This window comes from Nannizzia gypsea, genomic scaffold, assembly GCF_000150975.2.
Source record: "Nannizzia gypsea CBS 118893 supercont1.3 genomic scaffold, whole genome shotgun sequence".
Classification (NCBI taxonomy): Eukaryota; Fungi; Ascomycota; class Eurotiomycetes; order Onygenales; family Arthrodermataceae; genus Nannizzia; species Nannizzia gypsea.
In genome coordinates this window covers 1,367,763-1,383,711 of record NW_003345199.1, presented here as the reverse complement: position 1 = coordinate 1,383,711, position 15,949 = coordinate 1,367,763, and the positions used below count along the sequence as shown (strand labels likewise).

Here is a 15,949-nt window from a genome sequence, read left to right as displayed (position 1 = left end):
AGAGAGTTTTTCTTGAATTCAACAATCTAGCAACCTCAAGCAAACGCAAACATACGTCCATCATCCGCTTTTGTCAGTAGCGTACCATAGATTACTCGATAGACACAAAAAGAGTCCAGTCCGTACCAAGTAAGCTATAGCAGCAAGGGTGTCCGTATCAATCAAAATTCTCACCTCTCAATGAAATGAACTGTTAGTAGTCGTCATAAAAAAAATGTAGGAAGCTATTTTTTTCTTCTTTTCTTTGCCTTTTTTCATTTAGTAGGTTATTCATAAGTCAATAAACAAATCAATCATTAGATGCGAGGAAATTAAGCAAACGCATGGCTCTGCGTGTTACAGAGCAGAGAGAGGATATAGATTAGATCAAAGGTGTAAATGACGGACATGTGGAGTGAAGATTCACACTCTTTATCGTCGAGGGTCCCGTGGTGGTGGTTCGAGTCTCAGCTGGGACGAGCTGCGGTCATCATCTTCATCGCTGTCGGTATCACGAACGCGAGTCCGATTATCATCATCGTCTCTAGATTTACGATCCGTGATTCGTCGAGTACGAGATGCTATTCGATAAAAAAACCCACCATCAGCTTCCGTAGTATCGAGCTAGCGTATCTATTGGGTTACTGTTCTCAAGACTCACCTCGGATCTTAGCAGACGAAAGTGCGTATTCCTCAATCTCTTCCCTGGACAGAACACGCAGCACAATAACGTAGTCCGGCCGTTCTTCAAACCTTTCACGCCCTTCAAGAGCAGACGGGCTAACTAGCCTTCTGTCAATTTTGGTCCAGCGGGCGCCAGCGGGTACACCCTTCTTTTGGGTATCTTTCAAAGGCGCCACGCCTTCTCGGACAGCATGGGGCTCTTCAGGGAATTTCTCAGTGGGCTGTTTTAGAATTCCCCGTGGTGCTTGGGTGTCTGGGCTTGTTCCAAAAGCTGGAGGAGGTGACCTCTTTGCAGGAGGGTTCGATTCTCTTGTAGCTACTCCAGCAAAATTTTCATTACGTTGGGAGTTGACCGACCGCTTAGAGTCCGAGTCAACAGGCGATGGAGCCCTGGGATGCCTTTCCGCCTCCCGAGAAGGTGATGGCTTGTACATGTGATTTCCCCGAGCTCCATCCGAGTAGTAGCCATCATTTGATTCCTGTGGCCAGTTTCGGGAGGATGACTTATACTTATCCTCGGGACGGCTAGGGTAGTCGGGGCGATCTCGTCCAGGCCGTGGAGAGAGCTCCATGGGTTCCTTAGAATATCCACTGGCAAGGCCAGCAGTTGCAAGGCCACCACTCATCATTCTATCTGGAGCTCGACTGCTAGAATATCCACGATCTCGGTTCGGAGTTTGGCCAGAAACACTTAGACGTCGGTCGCGCCGAGGAGTTTCAGGTTTATCATCAACAATTACGTTATTGTTCGCATCTCTCCGTATCTGATAACCTTTCTCCATGGAGTCATCATAGCCAGAACGGCGTGAAGCAGGAGCAGGAGATGGTGATGAAGTTCTGTCCTGGTGTAGTGAGACTGGGTTACGAAGGGAACTCTTCCGCCGAGTGCTGTCAGGAGTTCGAGGACCACTTGGGTTGATACTGGAACTGTCAGTATCCACGTCCCGCGGCTTTATCTCTCTATAGTTGCGCGGCGCATCGTCTCTCTCAGACCCTGGGAATCGCCTAGACGACGTTGGGGGCCCACTAGGCTTTGGGTCTCGAGTGATCTGTGGAAGGTATGCTTCCAGGCCGGTCAAACTCAAGGGCCTTGCCTTTCGGACAGCAGCAGGAGCCTGCCGACGGAATTCTCTGATAGCATCTGAGTCCCTGTAAAATTGTTCCCGAGCATTGGTATAGCTGAATGAGTCATGCACATCGATATCTTTATTATTTGCGTCCCGACCAGGACTTGGAAACCCAGAGTTTCCGGCAGGAGTAAGATACCCATTTCTGTACTTCGCTTCACGCTCTCCCCCCAGTGGCCCAGTAGATTGTCTATTCCGAGAATGAGACGATGAAGGGGTTATATACCGCTCACCGCCGTCTCGAGATGAAGAGGGATAGATTGTCTGAGATCGTGGCTTTATAGTGGTCACAACAGGTTGCCGGCCCGGAGAGCTAGGTGAATTCAGTGAGATTCTGCTCCCTTCCGCTGATATCGTATGGCTGCGAGGGCGCATCTCGGGGCCTGCCGTGTAGGTTCTCCCGTCAACGGTGTAGGTGGGAGGTAGCTTGATTTCGCGGCCACCAGACACCCTCGAGCTTCTTCTGGCTCCGCTCCGACTGTCCTGGCTGGCCATATCGTCCACCTGATGGCCCTCAGAAGGCCCGTAACACCGTTAGCCGGGTCGAGATGGCTCGCGATATTCACTCGATGTGCGTAGCTTTGCGAACGAGGAGGGGGTGTAAGGCACTCCTTCAGTGCCCAAGGGAAGAGCCAATCCCCGTATTGCGTGAGTCTGACGAATTTTATAGGCGGTAAGGCCTCTCCCTCCCCTCTTGATGCACGTTGAGGCTCTCTGGTTCGATACGTAGGTAGAACTGCTGCTGGTTTGGCGTTTTCCGCGCACTAATAGCCAAATAACTAAGACGAAAAAAGACGAGAGGTGGTAGATCGCGAGACGCTGATTCGTATCTATCCTCTTATATCTGTAGAACAAGCGAACCATTAGCCAGACGTCTTTCTCGAGCAGTTGAGCTTGCAGCAACTTGCAGGCAGCATGGCGGGCTGGGGTTGGTCCAGGTATACCGGCGTCACTGCGAGGTGCAGGGTGCAGGCATTGGCATGGGATGACATTTGATATACCACTGCACACACTCACGGCCAGGGAACGAGACAACTTACATATTTTCGTCTCATAGGCTGTCTCTTCGCAGAGAATCGAAATCTGGCAACGGAGTGGAATGAATAAAAATCGGGGTGTATGGTGGGTTTTTAGTTGTTGACGTGGGTGGGCAGTGGCGCGGGAAATTGATAACTAGCCAGCTAAGAATCACCCAAACTTGCTAAGAAGCTTCAGTGACCATCTTTCTTCCATGGGTTGACCAATTTAAGAAATTATTACTAATACCAGGCAGCAGAGCTCATGGCCTGGTTGATAACTCAGTGGTTAGTTACGTTGAGAATATGCCAGCGACGTCCAGTTCATTCTATCCGGGAGTCCGCCTCAGGCTAGTTACAGCAACTGGCGGCGGCGCTCCGTAACTAGCTATGTTGTGCCGCCGACGTGCATGGAGTGTGTATGCAGGTCTCTCCTCCTCTCTCCCCTTAAGCTGGTTAAGCTAACCTGGCTTCTCAGTAGAGGCAAATGGAAAGCAAAGGCAACAAGCGTCTCTGTCTCTCCATCATCTGCAAGGCAAGGCACCTCCCAGGCTGCGGCAAACCAAACCTCCTTCAAGATATTGTTCCGCCATCAACACAGGGCCAAACTCAGCAAGCACCGAACCGTGGCACAGGCCTAGTTAACCCAATATCCGCTACTTATCCACTATCCACTCTGCGACTCAGCCTGCATCTTTTGATCCGAGGGCGGGCTAAGCCTTAAAGTGAACCATGGGTGTGACTGTGGGTTGGTCATCCAAGGCACATTTTATGTTGCTTGCCTGGATAACTTTTGAACAGGAACAATCAGTCTCTTTAGCCCCATATTCGCTTCCGGTTCGAAGTTACCTTGAAATCTGAGGTTGAGCCTGTTGTGGGAGAAACAGCACAGCCACTGGACATCCGTTCTCGTATTGCCCCAGCCTTGCTGTAAGGAACCGCTTCACTATTCCTCCAACAATAACGGGCAAACTTGTGACACTGCAACTTCCTGGTAAGCAGAGCATGAGAATACGTCCTGATCCAACGGCTAGTATCGACAACATCCCGTTTTCAACACGCCATTCTCATCTCGGAGCATACGGAGCACGAAGTAGTTAGACAGCTTTTGATCACGTCACGTGATATATTTTCTGAGCAAGCAAAATTCGACATCCATGAGGAAGACGAAAGCCAAAGCATCAGCTAGAGGTGTCCTATTCCATATTTCCGGTCTAAGAAGACATTTGGGGTATGGCTTTGGACCTGACGGCCGGGGATCCACAAGGCTTGTCTTGAAGAAAGACAATGTTTATGGGCGTGGTTTTCCTGTCGGTTGGTGCCTGACGTCTAGAATTTTCGCTTCGAAGGCGTTGCAGAAGACAAAGGCCATCTGTATCAACGAGGCTATAGCTGTGGGGCTTGTATCTGGGAGAAATTTGCGTGTTAGTCTCACTGTAAATCTCAAGGATTTGCATTTTCAGATACCCGTCACTTGTCAACAGATATGACAAAGTACTCCGAGAGGGTTACTTTGGTAGATAAAGCCAATAACCACCGGAATCGACATTGACAGCTGTTCGAGGCCATAACGCAAGCTAACTGTCATAATCCATGCAGCAAGCCCTGTCTAGTAAAGGCACCCATGCACATCATATGCACCTTTTATGCAGTGGAAGCTCTATACTAGCTGCCTAGGCCGCTAAAACAGGAACCATGGTTGTCTAGCCATTTTATTGCTGATCAAGGGCTTTTATTGGTTTCTCTTTGCTATCTTGCTGGGATCTAGACACCTCAATAAATCAGTATACGGCCTGTCTTCCAGATATATTCCCCCTGACCGACTTTTGCGGGCTAGAAGGCTTGACCTACCACCGCCGGGGCCAGAGAGTCCCCTTCTAAACAATGAGCATTGTTCGGATTCTGATGTGCCCTTTCTCTGGCTCAGATCTGTGTCTGGTTTGTCTATTCTCTTCTGCTTGGACAGCATGTTTGCTCATGTGAGGGCGGTGCAGCCTGCTGCATGGCCCAGGTATTGACTTGCCATAACAATTATTATTTCAAGCGCTGGGGAAGGCAGACGTGCCGCCGCCTTCTAGGCTCCTGATCTTTGCTCTCCTGCTACTTCTTTTGCTGTCTGTTTAGAAGGCAGTCAGTGAGGATGGGATGATGTTGTTTTGGTTATTTAAACTGCACGTCTTCCCCCTCTTCGTCGACTTCTTCCTCTATCTAACAACAACCTACACCTCACTCATACTCACTTCAGACAAGACAACCCTGCTTTGAAAAGCCTGAGAACAAGCCTGAAACACCCCCTTAAGTGCTTAAGAGTAATACTTTACTTCTATCAATCAAGCCAGAACCATTTCAAGATGTGCTTTGCAAAGGCAATCCAAGTCCACCGCGCCCCCGGTAGAGCTTCTGTGGCATCCAAAACCACGGTCAAGACCCCCGACCCGAAGAACTACATGTTTGGCTCTGATCGATGGACATGCTGCGAGTGCTCTGAGAGCAACGATTACGATACAAATCCATCGAGGTGCGCGAGTTGCGGCCACCTACGATGTAACACTTGCAGGGACTCCATCCATATGGTTGTCTAGACTTTAGAGTGCCGGGCTACACCTATCGACCGCTCAATACTACAACAGACGTCTTCACCCTTTCACTCTAGACACCCACAAGCCCTTGTTTGAGCATTGAAGCACGTTCCCTAAAGGGCGGGCTCCTCGACCTACACCTTCGATATCGTACCTTTTACCTCAAACTGCGGATGATAATATATGTTAAGCCCTCGTTTTATGGCCTGTCGACACGCGCTTGCCAATCGACATCTGATCCATAACCGACTCTACGAACTGTTACAATGACCTGATGCATCCACTGCTTGACAAAATTACATTGTGGATGGTTTACTTCCTACCTCATACTTTCTTACTCTCCTAGTTTCCTGTTTATGCCTTTTAGCCTTATGCCTGATACCCATCCAGTATTTCTTATCCTATAGGTCTTATTCCTCCTTTTCTTTTTCTATGTTGTTTATCTCTTGTATTCCTTCTCCTGCAGGATTCTACTGTATGAACCTGCCCTCTACGGTCTTTACCGACCACATGTTTATGTCCATCACCAGCATGTATTAGGGAGCTAACGACAAATAACAATCTTAGTTCTCCGTCTTTATTCCCCGATAAAATGAGTATACCCTGTTATGAGAGCTCGTAGCCGCCAAGTAATAATCATTCGATAAAAGGCATTTATAGTATTAGTTAAAGGAATAATAGGGTATTACAAGATCTAACGATGGTAAGGAGAACTGTCTCCAGGTTAATATAACAGTGGAAATACAAGAAAACGGGGAGACGGTGGTAAGGTATCCAAAAAGGGGTATCAATGCAAAACATTAGTCTATAGCGTGAGTGTTGTCGCTCTAGTACAGTACCCGAACCAGTATCATATATATATAGAAATATAATCAAACACCCTCAACAGCCAGCCTATTGTTCCGGATCGATCTATCTCCATCGCGGGAACGACGATGGGACTTAGGAGAGCCCTTTGTTTGTTTTCGGTTAGTTTTGATTCTCTCGTCGCGTGACCGACTGCTAGTGGACCGTGAGGACGATGGGTCGGAGTCGCTGGATCTTCCATCCCTACGCCTTCTTTTGGTCCTGTAAGAGTGATGGCCGGACTTACGAGCGGGAGTTTCCAATAAGCCTGCTTCCCTCTTCATCCGTTGGACGACAGGACCGAGGGCGTACATACTGTCCTGCCGATTATGAGACGCACATGGGCTATGTTTTATGGGTAAAATCCAGTCAAACACACTATAGCCCATGACTTCCCTAAGGTTCGCAAAGGGGTCCCCAAGGTCAAACGGGTTTTCGCCGGGACGTGTATGTAATATGGCAAATTGACGACGAGGTGAGTTGTCCCCCCCATTTGTAACCCCAGGTTGGGCAGCGGATGTAGGATAGCAGACAACGGGAAATGGTGGCCGGCTGTTTGGAGGGAGGTTGTCGAGGTCTAGGGGCCTAGGAATTAAGATAGCCAACGTCCAAACTTTACTACTCCAATCAAGACTTTCGATCGTGGAGGAGTTACGGAATGCTATCTGGAGGGAGCTTATAAGCATTCCTGCCAAGAACAGCCCAAAGAAACCAGAGCTATCAATGGTTAGCCGTGTGGCAAAAAGTTGCAGGATACCAATCTTGTATTACTTACGATGCCAGAACAACCATCCAGTGTATATTCAATGTTCCGAACTGCATCACGCCGAGCCAGGTTAGTCTTCGCCAAAAAAGGCGCACTATATTTAGGTCAATAGGGGTGTATGTACCATCTTTTTATGTTCAGCAACAAAAACGGCCATTACAACTCCGTTAAAGGTAACAAACAGCATCGCGTAGAACAGAAACTGAATGAAGAACTTGAATGAAGTCTCGCTGACCACACCGCCTACCCTACATGTCGCGTTAGTATTAGCGCTTCTGGCAGAACTCAAGCTTCAAATCTATATGGGGGTTGGTCGTACCAGGGACAGAAGTGATCCATTTTCCTTACACACCTGTTGACTTCGCTGCAATGGTGTGACCGATCCGTTTTAAATTGGTAGCAAGTAGAGCACCATGGCGGTTTTCCGTCTTGCTGGCAGACGAAGACATCTTTCATGTAAAATGCTTCTAAGCCGGCAGTATCGAAAGGATGTGCGTTCTTTTCGTCATTTACATTAGACTCGCCCAGTGTAGCATATGGTATAACTTCAGTCTTCTCTCGATCACTGCTATCGGGGCGTTTATGTCCTTTCTCTCCTTTGCGCTTCCCATGCTTATCTGAGCTCGACCATTGTGGTCCTCTTGGAAGGTAACCGGGGGAAAAGATAACGGTGCTGAGTAGTCGAAGGTATGTCGTAACTAAGAAGAAGAACAAGATGTAAAATGTAACCAATAATCCGATAGCAACGCTGATGCGTGGGCGTAGCCCGGTCACCGCAGCCGGCTTAATCAAGTAATCAACTTTGGACAGGTTAGTAAAGTCCGAGCTACCCCTTGGGAAAGACAGGGTATATATCGACTTACTGCATAAGGCCTTTGTAATAGAATAGCAGCTATAGATAAGAAGCCCACCTAGAAAAGCCGGAATGATTCTCGCGACAGCTCGACTGGCAGCTTTCTGATCGCATGCCATCAGCCCGGACTAGTGGTAGCTTGTCGAGCAGCTAACATCAGGCTGCCTGCCAGACCTGCTATGAACTCTGCACGCGGAGTTGATATAAGATATACTCTGGCTAAGTGATGGGCATAGGGTAACGGGTACGAGTCGATATTGGCCGTGTATGAACTCCGGATGAATGGTGAAGAAGATGGTGATGATGAATGCCCGAGAATCAAGATTCCCAAGTCACCAAGAAAGAAAAAGCAAAGAAAGCTTCATCTTGCTTAGTCATCCAGTTTTTGTCATGTGACACCCCGCACTGAAAGGGAAAGGTGGAGATCTTCAAGTTGGTTGTGAATGATCAACGTCAATGAAGCGCCAACTGAGATACGAGCAGATGCAGGGTGGACTCATCGCTCGCTATGGAAGCAGATTAAGCTAGAGGCAAGCAAAAAGGTGTAGGTTTTGGCCGATGCGATGGGTTGATCAAGCTGAACCACTCTTTTTTGCTTTTCTCCCGGGCAATTTAGTGCAATAAGGCTGACAGGCAGAATCAGGGAACAAGCCCTCCATGAAACAGCGCCAGCCGACGGTTAGTTAACGGCGAGGTATCATCCATCCATCATTATCATCATCATCATCATCAATGGAGTCGAAGAGGAAGCAAAAGTTGGTTACGAACGGCCGCGGAAGATGGCTTAGCTAGCTGACAGGCAGCAGTTGCCAGCTCTAAAGAGTTGTTCGTGAAGACACTATATCCAGCCTGATTAGAGGCGCTGGTTCTATGCCTGGAGGCACCTAGGCCTGCACTGGTGGGATGCTGAGCGATAATGCTATCATGATGTCGCGCTGCAGCTGAAACCAAACAAGCTTATCCGTTAGAGTATCGAGTTTCATCTTGAAGGAGGGGCGGAGCTAGGCCCGAGGAGCCTTGGTCATCTTGTGCGAGCAGGCGAGCCATCTATCCTTCGACACAAGCGAGGAATATCTAACACAGAAAGCAACCATCCTTAGAAGGCAAAAAGAAAATGTCCGAAGATCTTTGTCCCTAAAAAAAGCCTTCCGTGGTAGGTCAAAATGTTTACATAGTTCTCGCTTCATGCCGAAATCTACCCACTTACGGACCCAGGCGAAAGGAAAGACCTGATTGACACGAGGGTTCTGATCCCAGGCACAAGGATAGTTGCTCCTGAGGCTGATGATATGAAAATGAAAAATAAAAATGAGAAAAAAAAAAAGCCCCTTGCGAGAACTGCTGATGGCATAGTTACTCCTGCGAGTGTTGGTCATGGATCATGATCACTCTTGCATTCCACGTTTTTCTCCATCCTACGACCGAGCCCCTAACTAGTTGTACGTGATTAGTTCAGCCTACTGAAACATCACTGCCTTGCGTCCAGGCTACAAAGTATTAATCCCAAGGGTTTCAGGCTGCTGCTTTCGACTTTTACAGAGGCAGATTTCTCATAGGCTGTCCAGGATCATTCAGGATTCGATGTCCGATTATTCAACAAGTTGTTGGAAATCAAACCCTTTATTACGTGATCCACATTTTCTTTAAATCACGTGATGGCTCAGAAGAAAAGGTTCGATTGCAAGTCGACAACTCCGCAACTACTGACCAGGAAGCGAGTACTCCGTACGCGGTAACCACACAGCCTACTCATGTCGTTTAAGCGAATTGCAGCACGGTGCTTGGGTGTCTATGGTAATTTTACCCATATCCTATCATATTTTCCCATCGTCATTATCGATCTGTCGCAGTGTTTGTTGCTGTCTGATCCTCCCGTTCGTGCCGTGATTGTTTTTCCTCCAGCAAGCTAACTAGTCAAGTCCCTTCCTCCAGGCAACCAAGCACTTCAGGCCAAGCGAGGCTCCCATTGGACAAGCCCCATCTTCCTGCCGTTGGAGCCTTGGGCTTAGCGTGGTGGGCAGGGAAACGATCCCAAGGGCAGCGAAGGCTCCAAGCAACTTTATCGCCGGCCTTTCTTGACACAGCTGAAGGGTCTCAGCAACAGAAACGGCCTCTGACTCAACCTGCACTCCGTACGTCTGACATCAACCTTCGACGTCAGGGGGGATGCGGTTGGCGGTCGAGTCATCACTAGCGTCCTTACTCGATCTACATAGGCACGTTGGTGCCTATTTCTCTGCCCCCACTACTAATCGCTAATTTGAGGCGGAGCTGCCACCGGGCAACCACAGCAATGTCCAGGCCTCCCTTTTTACGATTCCGCCTGGGACAACCCTGGGTGCCTATCTCGTGATTTATCGGCCTGGAGGCCGCAAGATACCTCAATAGGAGCAAAATACACCTGACCCGAGTTTTATGCACTGCCAGGAAACTTACGGTTTTTGCGGTTCTGTCGTCAAAGGCACAGAGACCCGCAAAGCCAGGCATTCATGATGCCCCGTTCTACACTCTTCCTCCTTCCTTCGGTCTCATTACATATATAGATGAATCATTATTTATATATCACCAACTTTCCCGTTCTTGCCTCCTATTCTTCATTCACAAATACACACTTCCATACAGCCTACCATAAATCAAGAATAAAAAGCTCATACCATCCGTTGCTTGTCTTGTTATATATATCCTACTTTATATATCTTGCTAGACGTATATAAAGCTCACTGTCCTCTTTACGTTGCGCTATCTCATCAGGCAACCAACTGCTACTTCCTCACAACTCGACTGCCGCCCTCATCTATACACAGGGCCATGCCGCAGGCTACTCACTGGGTCTGCTGTCGGTGTGGTTTTGGCCCAATGATTATCGACAGCTGCTCTTCTTGCCTAAGCTGCCAGCATCCAGGAGCAAAATCTCCTTGCTGCGTCCAGACATCCCTTGCACTCAACAAGCCTACTTCAATCATGGCATCGACAAATTCATACCGAAGGCTATCAATAAACGACACCATGGAGCACCACACATTACCTTCAGTGGTTGCGCCAACACTTGACTACAACCCTCCATTGCGCCAGCGGGGAACATCTCTATACCTCTGCTGTGGCTGCGGCGATGGACCAAAGGTTTACGAGCACCATTGCCGATGCATAGTTTGCCAGCATGATGCCTGCAGTTCCTGCACCTATTTTAAGTGAAAACCTACCTTGAAATGAGCTCTGAGACGACAGACGGTATGTACATCGATGCGAGCCCCTTCATCAGTTGAAGATATGGGTTTGCTAACTTGATATTAGATGTACTTTAACGCTATTATGCTGCATACTCACGCTGGATGACTTGACGTTGCACTCCCCTACTCAGTTTCCTATTCATGTTTTGATTTTGCGACCCATCTTCAGCACTGAAGCGACTATTGCTGGGAAATGGTCCCATACGCTGCTGTCTACTTTTTTTTGGTTGTTACTTTCTCTATTCTTTTTGAGTGTTATGATTAACAGGCAGATATTTCTGCCTGTACGGAGGGCAGCTGCTTGCCTGTACCGACTAGTTTCTTTCCTCTTTCTTTTTTCCTTTCTAAATGTTTCATATATCATAGCGACGGATTGCTGGGCTATTTAGATGCGGGTTTCCTTTTTTACTCTTTCCTACAGTTATAGACAAAGTCATTTTGATAATTACAGAACAAATCATCTATTCTCTTGAATCACTTCTTGCTCCAGCTTCATCGTTCCCTTCGTATAGATAGAGTCGACGCCTCAGGTGTTTCAAGCGATCATTGTGGAACTGGCATGGCTTAGTCCTTTAGTGCTCCCGCGAAGTCCGAGGAGCAAAAATGTTCCTCAAGGCTATTTTCAGCCTCGCGGTTGCCTTGGGGCAGCAGACGCCAATGAATTAGTCACTCCGCTAGTGGGCCTGCGGTTTATCCCTCTCTCCAACCCCACGCCCGGCGGAAAGAGCTGACTCAAAGACAAGCAGGGATGCCACACGCTAGGCAGCAAGGGAGAAATAGCAAACAACCCCCATCAATAATTGAGCAGAAACTGAATGGATACTGGTGCAACTCTTCTGCCCTGAAGGATGAGGTCATGCAGGACGTGTCAATTCTTCCTTTATTATTCGCTGATGATACTCAATTCTCTGCAAACCTCATCCTGTTAACCTTCTCCGCCGTGGAACCTTGGTGGCTCTGAAGCTTGTGGGCGCTAAACCATTGCAAAGGGGACAATACACCAAAGTCAATTTGTATGGGCAAACAGCTAAATAACTACTCAGAGGCACCAGGCAATCCATTATTGGAGAGCTACCAGCCTGCAGGTTTAGAGGTGTGAGAATTGACTTCTTCTTTGCTGGATAACGGGAGTCCCTTGACCCTGCGGCGCTTCAAAAAACCCTTCTCCTGGTCGTTAAGGGTTCGTCGATGTCGACGCCGCAGATGGAGTCATAACGGCAGCCTTGAAGAACCATCCCGCAATGCCTAACCGGAAGACTCCGTGCTCCGCCCGGAGCTGGTTCTGATGATTCATATTATTATCGTTTTGTTGGAGACGGGTCGTCTCATGCAGGTGCATACGGGGTACTCCGTGCAGGCAGGATGGGCGTTCTTGTGCTCTCGGGCGATTTCCATCATTGAATTGCGCACGATACCCATGTTCCGCCCGCTCCGGCCAGGTCGAGAAAAGATGTCGACTTGGAGCCCCTGTTTCCTCGCTGCAGGAGAAAGGGCACAAGACCAACATCTGTGATGCATGATTTCACTAGTGTGCTGCGAGAATTAATTGACTGTTGAGCAGGGGGATGCTCTTGACCGCAGCAGAATCTAGGCAACTGGCTTTTGATCCCAGGAAATTTGAGGCTGCTGTTAGGCCGCTGCCTCACCCCTTCCATAGACATTCTGGAAAGTTTCTCTTTCTGGGAACTGCCGTCCAGCATCTGAGTTGTCCAATTCAATATCAAGCATGCCTTGTATCGCGCTGGTACGGAGTACAGGGATGACGACTGCTCAGTAACCCGTAGTCATGGCCGATTTTCCGCCCAGGTCGCCCAATATGCCTCATATATATCATACAGCCGCATTGATCACCTGCACAATTACTCTGTACTCCGCCGCCTTACCCGTCGCTCCTCGTCGTTATCATCGTCGTTGTCTTTGCCGTTGTTGTTGTTGTTGTTGTTGATTTACTCACTGTTCGTTTAGTCTCGTTTATCGCAGATTATTGCTTACCTAAGCATATATTACGGCCCTTTATTTATCCGAAGCAGTGGTGAAGACGCTGACTAATCAACACCTTCTATCTCAAACTTATCAACGTCAAGAGGCATTGACGATCTGACGTTTCTTGGTTTCTTGCAGACCGGCAGCGACAGCGGGGAGACAAATATCATTCCTGACCGCCCGTCGCCATGGTGTTGGCGTCCAATCGGTAGTACCAGCAGCTAAAGTCGCTGAATCCCTGATTTCCGTGCCTAGGACTACTGCATTGAACCCACACTCAGCCCTCTAAACGCCCTGGAGGAACGCTTGTCAGCATGGCATCGACAACGCCCGTCTCCAATCTTCCTCAGTCTGAAATTGACGCCATAATCCGTACGAAGCGAAAAGTGCGCGAGCCGAAAGCATGTTACCCGTGTCACACCCGAAAGGTCAAATGCGATCGCAATTTACCGTGTGACGGGTGTGTAAAGCGAGACCATGCGGATCTATGCTCTTATGAACGTCCCTCCAAAAAGCGCCATGTAAATACTCCTCCTCCGCAGGACTCGGAGGAAATGGTGAAAAATCTTGAAGGCTCCGGAAATATATCGGTTGGGGATGTTGAATTGCAGAATATGGCTGTTGAGCAGGATAGAGTATCTATATCCCGGGTTGAGTGGGAGAGCGTTTGCTCGAAACTAAGGGATATGGAGCGGGCCATGTCTTCCCTTCGAACGGAAATGGAGAAAGTCGACACCACTGCATTGGTATCCCCCGAGCCTCTTACCGAGCAAAGTCGCCTCCCTCGTGACGAACCCTTGTCGGATCGTGAAGGAATTCATGCTAAAAATGTGTATGGAGGCGGGACTGTACACCTGGGATCTAGATCAGTCCTTGCTTATCTACTTGGAGGGTCGCCCAAGGAAGCTACTCAAGCATTACTTGAGGGAGGCATACTTCCAAAGCTAGGCCTGGACAATGAGAGTGCTACATACCCGTTTATCGATCTATGGTCCTCAGACTCCACCACATACGACATCAGATCCGTTTGTGCTGCTCTTCCAGATGATAAACAATGCCGCAGGTGAGCAAGTATCATATTTACTATGTGACAAAGGCGCATTTTAACAGGGGTAAACTAGGTTGTTCAAGTACTACCGTAATATTGCAGCCATTATATACCCCGTACTTTCGGACCTCGATCGGTTTGAAGAGAGCCTGGAGTTAGGCCTTCGGAATAGGGCTGCTTTTGGAATTAGTGAGAATGACGATGATGAGCTGAGTAAGCCCTTCGGTATGCCCATAGCGTTCGTGGGCCTGCTATTCGCTGTGCTCGCTGCTGGCTGCCAATCGTCTGATATGTCCGGAAAGGAACGTGAACTGACTTCCCGGGTATATGGTAAGTACGGTATTGTATCTGTTGGTCAAGATGAGTTGCTAATTTCTTTTTCTCCAGTCTGCTGTGCTTATCAATTTTTACGTGCCACAAATTTCGTATCTCGACCGACTTTAGAGGCAATACAAACTCTCCTAATTATTGGGAATGTCCTTTCATATAACATGAACCCTGGTGTGTCATATATACTTCTGGGTATGTATCTGTTCGTTCAGTTACCTTAGTCTGTAATGGCATTACTAACTGTCAGTAAGGAATGAGCCACCGCATGGGCATGGTCCTCGGCCTCCAGGTTGAGTCGCATAAATTCTCACCGGCTCAGCAGTATGCTAGACGAGTTGTATGGTAAGCTATATAGCATAACCGCTAAATTTAACGCTACTGCATATATACTTTGTTTTTGCTAATTAGAGCTCTATAGGTGGGCAACCGCGTGGCAGGATAGCCATTTCTCGCTATCATACGATAGGCCATCTGCAATGGCATTTAGCCACCCAGACATTCCCTATCATCCAGATTCACAGCCTGGAGGGAGATTTTTCTTTGAAACCATTTGCCAAATCATAGCCTTAACCTTAAATATAGTCAGAAGTCGCATGCTCTCAACAGGCTCACAGGTTCCGTTTTCCACCATACAGACATACAGGTCTGAACTCAAACGAATATTGGCTGATACAGCACCCTATCTTCGTGATCCTTCATTCTGTGTCTCGTCCAACCAGAATATCGAGAGACTCGGTCTAAAACTCCACTCCTCATACCTTACATCAGAGATCTGCCGCCCTTCCCTAAGGCCAAATGCCGATCTCCACGATTCTATAACCATCGCATTACGAAAAGATTGCATCGCTGCTCTATCACGAACAGTAGAAGCATACGTTGAGATGTATGCCGTGAACCGCCAAGCGGCTCGGTCGTGGATTGGCCTTCAACGGGCTATCAGTAGTGCGTTTTTACTGGCCGTTGTTGGCGAATCCAAAACAGACCCGAATATTTGGACTTTACTCCGGCGATTAGAGGGTGTTCTTACAGAACGTGCGAAGGAAGATGATATCTCACAGACAAGTCCAAAGGCTGGAGTTGAGAGCTCGCCTCCTTTTGCTGGCTCGTCAACCAGGGGATCTCTAGAGAATACTTATGATCCTAGTGCTGCGGCGGCCCCAGGAAACGCAGACACAGAAACACAATGGGCCAAGCCACTAATAAAATCACTACGTGCGCTTCAAAAACTAAATGCAGCATTGTTAGTACACCTCAGGCAACACGGCGTTATCACTGGATCTGTCAGCGGTTTCAACCCTGCTCTAATATACACTCAACCAATTACGGGAGGTGTACCTGCCTCGGTAGCTGCCTCTACGAGATCTGGCTCGATTCCGCCCCCAACCCCGGAGAGCTCTGCCAGCGGAGAGTGGAGTTTCCCAACCCTGCTTGACCGCGCAGCAGAGTACATAGATCCGCCCTTATGGTCGTGAGCTATTAGCCTTTTTTTACCATGGTTATCTCGGTGCAAT

General features: G+C 48.4%; 6 protein-coding genes across 6 annotated transcripts; 3 read left to right on the top strand and 3 right to left on the bottom strand.

The window, feature by feature from the left end:
* Nucleotides 1-411: 411 nt before the first annotated feature.
* On the bottom strand, nucleotides 412-2,285 carry MGYG_03932 (hypothetical protein; the record flags this gene model as incomplete). Its single annotated transcript, XM_003173713.1, has 2 exons — nucleotides 412-560; nucleotides 641-2,285. The coding sequence occupies 2 exons, from the start codon at nucleotides 2,283-2,285 to the stop codon at nucleotides 412-414; spliced, it is 1,794 nt and encodes a 597-aa protein (XP_003173761.1).
* Nucleotides 2,286-3,071: 786 nt separating this feature from the next.
* Nucleotides 3,072-3,447, top strand: MGYG_09037 (hypothetical protein; the record flags this gene model as incomplete). The annotated part of the gene is made up of 2 exons (XM_003173712.1): nucleotides 3,072-3,094; nucleotides 3,285-3,447. The coding sequence occupies 2 exons, from the start codon at nucleotides 3,072-3,074 to the stop codon at nucleotides 3,445-3,447; spliced, it is 186 nt and encodes a 61-aa protein (XP_003173760.1).
* Nucleotides 3,448-6,257: 2,810 nt separating this feature from the next.
* Nucleotides 6,258-7,969, bottom strand: MGYG_03931 (palmitoyltransferase pfa5; the record flags this gene model as incomplete). The annotated part of the gene is made up of 5 exons (XM_003173711.1): nucleotides 6,258-6,948; nucleotides 7,007-7,047; nucleotides 7,122-7,245; nucleotides 7,317-7,797; nucleotides 7,861-7,969. 5 exons carry the CDS (start codon nucleotides 7,967-7,969, stop codon nucleotides 6,258-6,260), a joined length of 1,446 nt encoding a protein of 481 aa, XP_003173759.1.
* A 1,791-nt stretch (nucleotides 7,970-9,760) lies between these two features.
* MGYG_03930 (hypothetical protein) lies at nucleotides 9,761-10,337 on the bottom strand (the record flags this gene model as incomplete). The annotated part of the gene is made up of 2 exons (XM_003173710.1): nucleotides 9,761-9,988; nucleotides 10,071-10,337. 2 exons carry the CDS (start codon nucleotides 10,335-10,337, stop codon nucleotides 9,761-9,763), a joined length of 495 nt encoding a protein of 164 aa, XP_003173758.1.
* Nucleotides 10,338-10,811: 474 nt separating this feature from the next.
* On the top strand, nucleotides 10,812-11,183 carry MGYG_09036 (hypothetical protein; the record flags this gene model as incomplete). The annotated part of the gene is made up of 2 exons (XM_003173709.1): nucleotides 10,812-10,970; nucleotides 11,142-11,183. The coding sequence occupies 2 exons, from the start codon at nucleotides 10,812-10,814 to the stop codon at nucleotides 11,181-11,183; spliced, it is 201 nt and encodes a 66-aa protein (XP_003173757.1).
* A 2,191-nt stretch (nucleotides 11,184-13,374) lies between these two features.
* On the top strand, nucleotides 13,375-15,910 carry MGYG_03929 (hypothetical protein; the record flags this gene model as incomplete). Its single annotated transcript, XM_003173708.1, has 5 exons — nucleotides 13,375-14,123; nucleotides 14,182-14,438; nucleotides 14,496-14,630; nucleotides 14,690-14,780; nucleotides 14,857-15,910. The coding sequence occupies 5 exons, from the start codon at nucleotides 13,375-13,377 to the stop codon at nucleotides 15,908-15,910; spliced, it is 2,286 nt and encodes a 761-aa protein (XP_003173756.1).
* Between the last annotated feature and the right edge of the window lie 39 nt (nucleotides 15,911-15,949).